This window comes from Durio zibethinus, chromosome 12, assembly GCF_047325235.1.
Source record: "Durio zibethinus cultivar Kanyao isolate XHJ-2024 chromosome 12, ASM4732523v1, whole genome shotgun sequence".
NCBI lineage: Eukaryota > Viridiplantae > Streptophyta > Magnoliopsida > Malvales > Malvaceae > Durio > Durio zibethinus.
The window spans coordinates 21,940,401-21,952,518 of record NC_143173.1 but is presented as its reverse complement, the minus strand read 5'-3'; the positions used below and the strand labels follow the sequence as shown (position 1 = coordinate 21,952,518).

Sequence of the window (12,118 nt, the reverse complement as noted above, 5' to 3'; positions counted from 1 at the left end):
ATTTTTGTAGGTTTAACTTAATTTCTAATGTAACTAAACCCTTGAACATTCAATTAAGACATGAATATATAAAGCACAATCAATAAAATGCATCAAAAACAAATAAATTACTATGAATTTAAGAATACATTTTTGTGTTCATACCCATGCTAGATCCATTTTTGTTTCTTGATTTCTATTTTCGATTTTTATGTTTTTCTTTAAATTTTGATGCAATTAATTTTTTTAAAATTCAATTAACACGGATATTTACAAAACTCATACAACAAATCATAAATGACTCACCATCAATTTAAGCCGAGATTTTCATATTAAATACCCATAGTAGACTAATTTCAGGTTTTATCCTAATCACTCAATTAAAATTAAAATTTCATGCAATCAAACACATATTTCAACTTTAAAACACATGAATAATAATATTTAAAAATTAATTTAAGCTAAAACATATAAAATATCCAAATCTTAATAAAAATTAAATTTAATTCAAATTGAACTGAAATCTTTAAACCTTAATTTTTTTCTTTACAAAATTAGTTACCAAAAATATTTGGTACATTTTAATCATTATTTCAAGAGAAGCAAAAGCCCTAATTTAATACCCAAAAACAACGACGGAACATTGAGATTCTAACAACTACGAAATTTCAATTTAAAAATAATATTTTTAATTCAAAACAAATTTGAAAAAACATTTTGAATCCTAATGTCATGTAAAGTGATACCACAACTAAGTATAATTTTTAAATCTCAAAATCTATATGTAAATATTAAAACATCAAATTTAATTATATTATATATCTATTTAGACAATCATAATTGATATACGAAAACAATATAATTTTTTACAAAGATTATATTTTTCTCTTCACTCCTCTTAGTGGCAACTTTCAATGAATAAATACACTTAGTTAATTTTGAAGAGTGGACCTTAATCACTTTTATTAAAGCTCTATAAACATCTTCATCAGAAGCTTATCAAATCAATCTACCCAATCACCAAATCATAACGATCCAATAATATATACGAAACTCACACATAAGTGATCATTTTAAATTGTTTGGACGCTCACGCTTCTCTTGTATTATGATTAAATTTATCAACCTATTTTATTAAACTATAACGTCACCAATTACCATAAGCTCAGGTTATAAAAAATTCGCACAATAAACATTCATGTATCAGAAATTCAATGCATTACAGACGATGCATTATATTACAAATATACATTGGATACGTAACCACGCAGCACCGCATTCTACAAAGATATTTTGAGCTCTTATTCTCAAATTTGCATGGCAGATTCGCACTAAAAGTCTGGCACTCTACCAACAAATCTCGCAGCTGTTGGCAGATGCACACACCATCATCTACATCTTTTTGCTTATTTTCCAAACAAATCCCTTTGCAACTCAAAGATAAAAACAATCTTCCTCGAGGGTACTACTACAACACAACCACCACAAAGATTCAAGCAATGATATACAATATGAACTACCAGAAAAGCCATGAACTCATCGACTTTCTTTCCAAAAACAGCAGGATCAAAACTATCGTTTTGGTTCACTGAAATTCTTGCCCTCAAAGAATTCTCCCAACATTCGTTCAAGGTCCTCTGCCGTATACTTGACGTATTTCTGAGGATTCTTCCCATTCTCAACTAGAGGTCTGCCGTACATTAAAAATCAGATATAAGAATAACAAGTTGGAATAGAGGACGATACAGATTCTCAAAATGACCGTAAAACATCAAAGTTACATTTAATTAATTTTGGTATCATATAAGAAGCTAATGCAAATATGAAAAATTATCTTCAGCATCCGAATGTAGTGACTTCAAAGATAAGAGGAGATGCACTACAAACCAGTTTTGCCATCATTTTCACAACTCAAAAACTTTTGATGGAGACCACATTCTTGTGTCACAAAAACCACATGAAGAAAGAAGGTCGTGGCTTCCAGGGAAAGTTAAAAAATGTATAGAAGCATAAGACCCAAATTGACAGAGTCGCAGAACTACTGTAATGTTACTCCATTTGCATGAATAAGACTTCCAAAATTGTTTAAACTAATATTAGGTTTATCGGTAGTGCAAAAAATGTACCCATAGCGTTTTAGGAATGATCTATAGGCTGGCAACAACACCTCAGCAACTGCAAGCCTCAGGGACTCCCTCAACTCTGTATCAGGCACCGTCCATTGAGATTGTCTCTGATGAAGCTCCTCAAACTGCATATTGAAAATCTTGAACCTGATTCATGAATAACTTACACATCAAGATCAGTGGTTTAGGATAAATAAAATGCATGGATCCAGATATAAAATTTTTATTTAAGGAATTAACCAAAAAGCCAGAGGGGTGAGCAGGATCCAGTTAAAATTTACCTGTCTTTAACCAATGCTCTGGACACTCCACTGCTATTGCCTCCATCACTGCCTAGTGCACTACCACCTCCAGATGAGGACAATACTTGTATAGAGAGACACTGCAGGATCTACAGAGGAAAAAGCCATTGAGAAAATAGTTAGTTAATTTGCATAAGGAAATGACTAATTTAAAAGCATTAAATAACTGCAAGCTATTTCAAAATGTAAATGAGGCAATAGACATGTTACAAATGCAAAAAAATTATCTTATTTGGGAACCTATACCAGATATAATTGGTCCAAGACTAAAATGTCCATGGTAATTAGGGAAGTCAGCTAATTATTTACTATGAAGTCAGGTTTTTTTTCTTACAATTTGTACTTAATGTTTCATCTTAAAGCTTAAAAAGACCCCAGACTTTTAGCATGGTAGTAAATAGCATTATAGACAGTACATGTTACTGTACGCACTACATTAGCAGTGAATATATCAAGGTATTCTGGCCTTTATAGTTGAATTTCAACAGGTTTTTTAACTAGTCATTTAACACTTTCCTGAGCAAAGATTAAATATTTCATAGGGTTTCAAGCCTTTTAATAAGCCCTTTGAGATAATGGTAGATTGTCAAGACTTTATATTTACAACAAGAATCTTGCAGCACGTCATTTTACTTGGTTAATACCTTATTTCGTTCACACTAATTTAGATTTTTTCTTAATTTTGGGCCCGTATAGCTGGCACTTTTCAAGTCTCTACATGGAGTCTAAACAGTCTCTACATGGAGAATTTAGTGTCCTTATATATCAAATTTAGTTATACCGTATGGTCCAAATTAGTTTATATTCAAAGGTCAAAGATTTATTATTCGTGTATTGAGACATTGAAAAGTCCTTACAAGAATTATTTTTGCTTAAGGAGTATTACGAAATATGTGCAGATGTTTTGGCATTTGGAGTTCTGAACAAATTCAAAGATTTTTTTAGTAGACAACTATATATATTAAAGTATATATAACATCAAACATGATCATCACCATATATGTCTCTAAAAGAAATTTTAAAATAAAAGTTTCCACCTATGAAGCGTGTAAAATACCTATTGCCTTTTAGATAAGAATGAAACACATTAAACCTCAAGATAACCTTTTTAACTATAGATTAAGAACGTGTTTATAAATGAAAAACATAAAAAGGCAATAGGAGTTTTAGCTTTTTCAAAGAATATTTGGAAAGGAAAAACCTACTTTAAACTATCATGGTAGTCAAACCTAACTCCACCAAACACCTATGTCCAATTTCTACTTTTGTATGCACCTAATTCCAGAACCCCAAAAAAGTAAATAAAAGGCGGGGGTCGGGGGTTGGGAAAGATAGAGATCAAACATAAAACGTTTTGCTCTATGGGCAAACAACAACATGACAGGATAATACATAGCGAACAATGGCCAAATAGGTGACATTTTCACCCCTGTGCAAGTATGCTGAATGCAGACATTTGTTCCTTAAGCATCAGTTTAAAGACACATCAAAGCACTTAACATGATTAAATTGTAAATATCTTTTCATGCACAACTGTCCAAAACTAATAGCTTATCATCAGCAGTCTATTGAGATAAATGAGTGATTAATTTTCTGAATAACTTAGCAAGGAACATCAATAAAGGAACAGTGCCAAATTCATCCTGTAATTGTGTCCAGTCAAACAGGTCATCAGAAAAATACCTTTTGCCAAGCATTCCTTTTGTATTGATTTGCATGCTGCTGCACAACCCTCCTGTGTCTTTGGACCCAATCATCCCCTAACAGATCTTTGGCTTCAGACCTAAACAAGAGATTACAAAGTATCGGTACCACATGTAAGACGAACAAGCAACTTTTAAAGTACTGGAAAATTCAGATTTAAACAGACCTGCGCACAGATCTCACCATATAGTGAATATTATTCATGAGAAATAAGTGAGTCAAAGCAGGATCTTTGTACTGCTTGGATTTTCCATCCAAATTTGTTTGAAGAGCCTGCATAATTCTCATTGTTACAGAAGCCAACTGAGATTTCGTACCATCAGCATTTTCAAATTCCTGGAAAAGTTGTGTCAACGTTGATTGGTAGCTGCGGGAATTCAACACATGATTGTCAGTTCAACAGTGACAATATATCTATCGCCAATGGCATCATGCAACAAAAAGAAAAAACACAACCAAAGCATCATAACATTGAACCACTAAATTGGCTTCAAGAACAAAACAAAGTGAAATATCATATGATCATATCATGATTTGATTATGAAAATGGTTAATATTGCATTCATAAATGTCCAATCCTCCCATTTGCTAAAACTAGAACTAAATATATATTAGTTTTAAAGATCACAGATCATGCATATCTGTTTCAATGAAAAAGCAATATACAATTAGCATCACATAAACGAGCAAAGCAAGTAATTACCACAAAGATAGACAAGTTGATTAGTTTCTTTATCTTCTTTTCGATGAAGGATGATTGGATTAAGTTATTTTATCCATATATCAGATTACATATCACTGATAACGTCCAACAAACTTTGGAATATCTTCTATCATAGAATTTCTAGTACTAGCTCCTTCAACCAATATTTGAAACAAATAACCATTCAGTAAACGTAAACAATTTTATACAAAAAAAAAAAAATGAATAACAATGCAAATTTTAAGAAAAAGAGGGGCAGCTAGTGCGCAATTGTGCAAGCATGAGAGAGAGAGTAAGAAAGGGTTAAAGTATGATGAATTTTTTATACACTAATGCGGATGGAAAGCATGCATTAACATTGCCCAAATAGATAGAATAATAAACTACAAATTGAAGAAAGCAGAACTTACTCAAATAAAAACTTTACATAATTAATCACATAGCTGGTTAAAGGATGAACAGTTCCATCCAGAACTGCAGTTTTTGTCGCATCTTTTTCAACTGCTTCTTCAAAATCACCAAAAGTCTCTTGAGCTGTCTGGGCAAGCCACTTTGTTAAGCCCAATGCAGATTCCCTAATCTCAGTGCATGCTTTACCTTTGAAAATTGTTTGGATCTGCAAAATTATCCATATACTAAGTTAATAAAAAGTAATAGCACCGTTTGAGTATGCCCCACCTTTACAGCAGGAAAGTGAAGGCTACACATTAAACCTGATTATCATTTGGCCACTAGATTGTCAACCTAGGTGGAAGACCAGGTGAAATCCGATAGTATATATCATAGATTTTGAAGAATTTACCTAGTATTTTCATACAAAAGTCTTTGACAACCATTACATACCTAACCTATGAGATATATGAAGAAATCATAAGAAAGTTATGAAAGAAAATACTTTAAAATCTTAATATCTAATTTCAAAAGAATAAAATATAAAAGTATGACTTGGAAGGTATCCGTTTGTTACAGGCTGGTGATGAATTTTAACATCATTAGAACAATGCAAAATTTAATAGATTCACATCAATTTGAACAATAGTTTCAGGAACTCTAATCGGAAGTAATTTTCCGATTATACTTCAATGCTCAGTAAATATAAGTGATTATAAACAACAAATTGATCAAGGAAAATGAAGATCTAATAGAAAGTCATAGTTTTACAATGAAAGCCATTTGTTGTCATAATTTTTATTGTGAACAAAAAAGAGATCAAAGAGAAATAAAGAATAAAAATAAAACAAAGTGCAGCCCCTCTTTCTGATTTTAGAACTATTCTAATTCAGTGAAATACTGTAGGGTGCATGTTTGGCCAAGATAAAATAAAATATCAGAAGTTCCATTTGATCCACATATTATTAGTAATTTAGATAATATGGAAGATCTAGAAAATTCCAGATCCAGCCTAACTGAAACCGAACTACATAAAATGGGCACATCTATTTTATCCATTTCCTAAGTCCCATTCTCTCAATTTAATGACATTGGACCACGCTACAAGAGTTTTTCATATTAACCATACCTCAGAGTGAAGTTCTCTCATTATCTCAAACATGTCTAGAAGTACAAATAATTTTTCCGGTGATCTCTTGCTTTTTGCAATTGCCTCGCCAAAACTAAGTAGAACAGAAACACTACTTGTGGTAACTTCAGCAAAACATTGATCACTAAGAGAATCAAATCCTTCAAACATTTGATCACAAACTTTTCGTTCTCCGGCAAATAGTAGTTTGACCTGTTCGAAAATAACTGGTCACAAGAGCATGTTGATTAAAATTTCTTCATATTCCACAATGCTACTTACAGCTATACGCATGAAGTGAATCCAATTTCCAATCTTTGCCTCCAAAACCTCCCATTGCATCTTCTGGACATCATCTTTGCTAAGTTTTTCAACTCCCAATTTGCGAAGGCTTTCTTCCAGAACCAAAGAACGAGTTTCTCTGAGAAAAGAATGAAAATGTTAGATCTGTTGCAAGCAAAACAATACTGACATCACCCATACAACTGTAGCTATGAGTTAATTTATCTAAGGAAACTAACAGTGTATAAGTCTATTGTAGGCAACACTTCTAAATAATCACAATGACTTGGAAGAAGCTTCTAAAATTGCATTCAGATGTAATTTACCACATGTGGAAGTGTGAAGTGTCTGAAATGCCGTTTCTTTCATGATAGTAAAGGTCCGAAAGCAGCAACTAATGTTTCCAGAACGAATTGGGCAAGCAATGGCAAGCAATGTAGAGGCTATGTTGATAAGACTGATGTCTAATGTCAATATGTCATAGCAGAAAGTGATTGTTTAACAGTTGTAAAGACACTGCAAAGCTTAAAGCAATCCCAGCATTTTACAAGGAAACCCTGAATAAGACAAAGGACATGATGAAAGTTTTCATGGCATGTTTCTCCTTGAATATATATACAATGGATGGAAATAGTGATGCTCATTTCTTTGCTAAGACTATGTTTCTCATTGCGCTCAGTGACTTTGGGCCCCACCAAATGCAGCTCTCATTGCAGTCAGTGACTTTAGGCCCCACCAAATGCAGCTCATGCATTTGGTTCCAAAACACAACTCATGGCTTAAGCCACATCTCTACAACACCACTGGAATGGCCCAAATTGCAGATGGAACCCTTGAGCTGCTTATGCAATTTGGCCCCATGTTTGTGTTGGGTTGTAAACCCAATTTTGTTAGGTATTCACTTTGTTTTTTGCTTTACTAGTTGGCCTATTCATGTTTACATTAAGAATTTAGTTTATAGGCTTTGGCCCGTGTTTTAACATCTAAAAGGACTTCTAAAAGCACAAAAATATGGCTGGAAAGAATTGAAATATACACTAAAAACAAGAGGAAAAAAAAGCAGAAAATGTGATGAAGAAATAGATAAAAGCATAAAATTGTTGTAAGGTAAGCTTCAAACTTTCTATGTAAGAACTATTATTCTCCATTCAATGATAATATTTAATGCATTCTAAAGTCCAAAATCTGATTTTTTTTTTTTTATTGTTATTTTTCTTGAATATGAATTGTAGTTTGTTGTTGCTCACATGGTGTTTTGAGCCTTCAAAACTAGTTCAGTGAAGATAGTTATGTTGTAGGATTTACATGCTGGAAATTTGCATCATACTGAATAATTGTGTATTTGGTGGATTATGGAAGGCTGAAGTCACTGTGTTTGAAGCTTTATGTTGAATATGCCAAGTGTTTGTGAAAATATTTGCTAGGGCTCCGCCAATCAAAACCAACTGTAACCCGTATTCAAGCAAAATAACAATTAACAAATCTCCCTCCTATACAAAAGCAATTAACTCCAGATAATACCCATAATTCCTTAAGGAACCCCACCTAAAATAGGATTTATTAAGACCACTAACTGGACTCAAAAAATGGGCCTTTACAGGGCCTCAAGGCCCAACTATTCCACAAGGATCCGGCCATTGCAGTGTCCCTCACCATATGTGTTTATGAGGGGGTTAAGGTCAAGGGCTGTTTACACAGCCAACAGCAGCCCCCCCCCCCCCCCCTTTTTTTCTTTCCAAAATCCCTTGTGGAATGTATAGTTTTCTCATTGCCCACATCTCATATCTTATCAAGCGTCCATGTTTGGAAGTAGAAAAGATAGCTCCTTAATAGCAAAAGTTTAGGGTCACAAGCCTAGTTTAGATCCAGGCAGAATCTTGGACAACAATATATTCTGGTTCCAGGCCAATAAGAATAGGCTGTAGTTGGACACAAGATGGTTAACCATACAACAGTTTGACTCAGTTCTCTTTGAAGTTACGATTGAGGTTGGAGATTTAGACCAACCAATGACATTATCCTGCTCTCACATGGAAGAACAAGATACATTTTGACGTTATTGATTTGGAAGGAGATTAAGGAGTCTTTTTCCAGACTTAATCTAGATTAGCTCCCTAATTGCACCAATATAATTGGATAACATACATGACTTTTCTCCCCCATCACCATTGCCCAGCCTCCCGTTCACCACTTTTACTTAATTAAGTTAGACCTTCTCGCAATAATGTTCCAATGAACTCCCACCTCCCATCTCTGACCACAAGATTTAACTTGGCATTTAATATGCTAGCTTTCAAAGGTGATAGAAATCCAAAATAAATCAGAAGCAAGTTCAAAATATTTTGAAGCAGAAATGTGCAAAAGCAGTTTCTTATTATACTTTAATACATCAACAGTGGCAAGCCCATTTTAAACTTGGACCTCCCTCCGAATCATTATACTACCACATGCCCTATATATTTCGAATTCTATTCATTTATGATGACAGAAATGAAATTCTATTGAAGTGGCACCACAACATGGTAGGAATGCTGTTACATCTTATTAGACTTTGAAATATCTATTAGTGGTACACAAAACTTATGTAGATGACCCAACAAACTTGGTATTAAGACATTTTTTAATTCAGTTATATAAATGTTTTTTCCCATTTTGGTCATTGCACAAAGACAAGAATATTATTCCACACACTTCACAAACTCAGAAATGGGAATTGTTCCGAGCAAATAATAAAGACACTTATCAATTGAAATGACCTTAGCATCATATCAAACCTTATGATGATTTAACTGTTCAAATATGATTATATGGCTTTAAGTCTAAACAATTAACCAAGTAAGAGAATATATAAGTATAAATAACTAAAGATTAAGAGTGAAAGTCTTACTTATAAATCCTGACTAACTGCTGCTGGTGGCCAGCTCGAACCATTTGCTGGGCCAGATCATGCAATAATGGCATAATCCGAGGTGGTATAAGAGTGGGAGGAGTATAGACAGCAGTTTGCAACTCACTGTTTTGATGCTCAGATTGGTTATGGGATGTTCCCCTGCCACCAGCATCACCTTGGTTTCCAGGTGACAATGGACGCAGCTCATTTGGAAGGCCATCAAAGAGACGATCAGGCTCAATAGGTTTGCTGAAATTCAATTATAAAGACAAAGAAATAAATGGAAGGAATAAAACATAATGACAATTGCAAGATTAAGCAAACTTCAAAAATAAATACTTAAAAATTGAAATATCCTATCCTAAGATTATTGAGAACACAACCATTTAATAGATTAGTGTTAAACTCCCTGAAAAGAATAAACTCCACTAAAAAAAAGAGAGAGAGAGAGAGAGAGAGAGAGAGAGAGAGATAAAAGAAGAAATTTAAGTATTTCCCAGTTAATGCTTGATGTAATACCGGACTAATTATTGGGAGAATCAGTACCAAAGGATGAGGGAGCTAGCAGTATTAACATTATCAGTTAATAATTTGGCAAATTAGACCAGTTGGATCGCAACCTGATAGCTGTTAACTATATTTTCAATCAGACTAATAATAAGGCTATGGCATTTTCTCTGCATATTCTGAAAAGGAAACATGACAGAAATTATGCTCAAAGCACACATACATGCCCACTCTCACACAATACAAATGAAAGAAACATGGAGGAAGCACACTCAAAACATCCATGCAATTGCTTACGATATTAATAACAAGAAACTATTGCACATGAGGAAGTTGAAATATACAACGGTGCCACAGGGCTTGATTTTTAGGCACAAAGGTCAAAGATCTGATGACAGAAATTTTCAATGCTAGACTACAAGTCATCCTCTCATCAGGAAGCATAGGTTATACACGCCAAGAATTGTTAACTGTACAATTCAGAAGAAAATAAACACAAAAGTCAAAAGAACTTGATAAGTTAGGAACAGAAACCTGTAAGAATTTAACCGCCGCTTAAACTCATCCTCTAGCTTTGAAATAGCTTTAGCAAGTAAAGTATTAGCTTGGTTAACCACCCCATCACTATTCCCAAAGTGCCTGTTGCTGCTAAAAAAGCTAATGTTGTTTCTTAGCTGATCAATTGCTCCTAGATAACCTTCTAGATCCTCATGCGGCCCCTTAAGTATTTTAGCCTCCGCCTACGAGAAAATTCAAAGAACCAATAATAAAATATCCAAATGCAATAACATATCTAGCTAGCTTTTATTGCCAGCAATCACGTGGCATGTTGATGGTCCTGAACTCTTAGTTTCAGTAACCATCAAATCCCTGAATTCAAGTATAAAAAAAAAATAATAATAATAAAAAAATTCCATAATTTGAGAAAAGAATTTTCTTACAATTAATAAGTTCCACAATTCGTGGATTAGGTTTGAATCAAACATAAACTAAGATAAAGCTAAGCAATAGATCTACAACTTTTTTTTTCTTTTTAGTAAGAAAATTGTTAGAAAGGGCTAACCTGACGAGAGAGATCAAATTGTGCCAAAATAACTTCGGCAGACTTCAAAGTCTTGTCTATATTCTCATGAGCTTTTCTTATAGCATGAGTTCTAATCTGTATAACTCAAAACAACAAAGAAAACATAAGGAAAATTCCCCTGATCTGTGTTGAATTGGAGGTAAAATGTTGGAAAAAGCAGAAAGGAAACCTGAGTAGGACGCATGGCAGTCTCGAGAGCGGAGAGGCGGCTGTCGAAGGAGCCAAGAATGGAGACAACGTTGTCTGTAATTGTTTGGCTCTTTTGTAAAGCCTCTCTCATCATCGCTGCCCTCTCGCTTAGGGAATCCATACCCACAACTGCTATTCCCATCTTTCTTCTTCTTGGCTTTCTTTCTTCCTCTGTCAATAAGTATTATCAGAACAATAGTTTATTTTGAAATTGGTGAGGAAAACGGTTTGACATTTCTAATTTCTTTTTTCAGCAGCAGACACTTTCCTCTTTCCGTGTATTTGTTTTCGGTCTTTGACACGGTGTCAGTGTTCTAGGACCGGACCGGCCGGTTCAAGATGAAACCAGAAGCCTTACCGGTCCTTAATTATCCATCAAGCCGGTTATGGTCAAAATCAATCAAAGACCTGAAGGACCAGCAAAACCGATGTCAAGTTGAGCTAGGATTATTATATTATTAAAGAGAGTGCTTGCATGGAGGAAGGATTTTATTTTAATTAGATTTTAAAAAAAATTTAAAAATTATTTATTTTTTGGGAAAAAATAAAAAAATTTTAAAATTTAAGAGAAAATTCTAAAGATATGAAATTTTAACTGAAAAGGTCATTTTTCAATAATTTTTTTAATTCTTTCATATCTTTATCACGCCTTATATATTATATTATATTATAAGATACAAATTTATCTAATAGATTTTATTTATATGGACATTTAAATGGATGATTTTTATATTTGACATATAAAAAATTTTGAAATATACATAAGAAAATTTTTAATTGTATATTATTTATCAAATAAATAAATATATTTAAAAAATTATTAGTTAGTCAAA

General features: G+C 33.4%; 1 protein-coding gene across 1 annotated transcript; it reads right to left on the bottom strand.

Annotated features, from left to right (window-relative positions):
* Positions 1 to 1,149: 1,149 nt before the first annotated feature.
* Positions 1,150 to 11,540, bottom strand: LOC111296691 (exocyst complex component EXO70A1-like). The gene is made up of 12 exons (XM_022891119.2): positions 11,266 to 11,540; positions 11,076 to 11,171; positions 10,547 to 10,752; positions 9,503 to 9,754; positions 6,616 to 6,754; positions 6,334 to 6,546; positions 5,225 to 5,430; positions 4,278 to 4,478; positions 4,091 to 4,190; positions 2,387 to 2,496; positions 2,106 to 2,252; positions 1,150 to 1,669 (listed from the first exon to the last, which is right to left on the bottom strand). The coding sequence occupies exons 1-12, from the start codon at positions 11,425 to 11,427 to the stop codon at positions 1,552 to 1,554; spliced, it is 1,950 nt and encodes a 649-aa protein (XP_022746854.2). The 5' UTR covers positions 11,428 to 11,540; the 3' UTR covers positions 1,150 to 1,551.
* Positions 11,541 to 12,118: the final 578 nt, after the last annotated feature.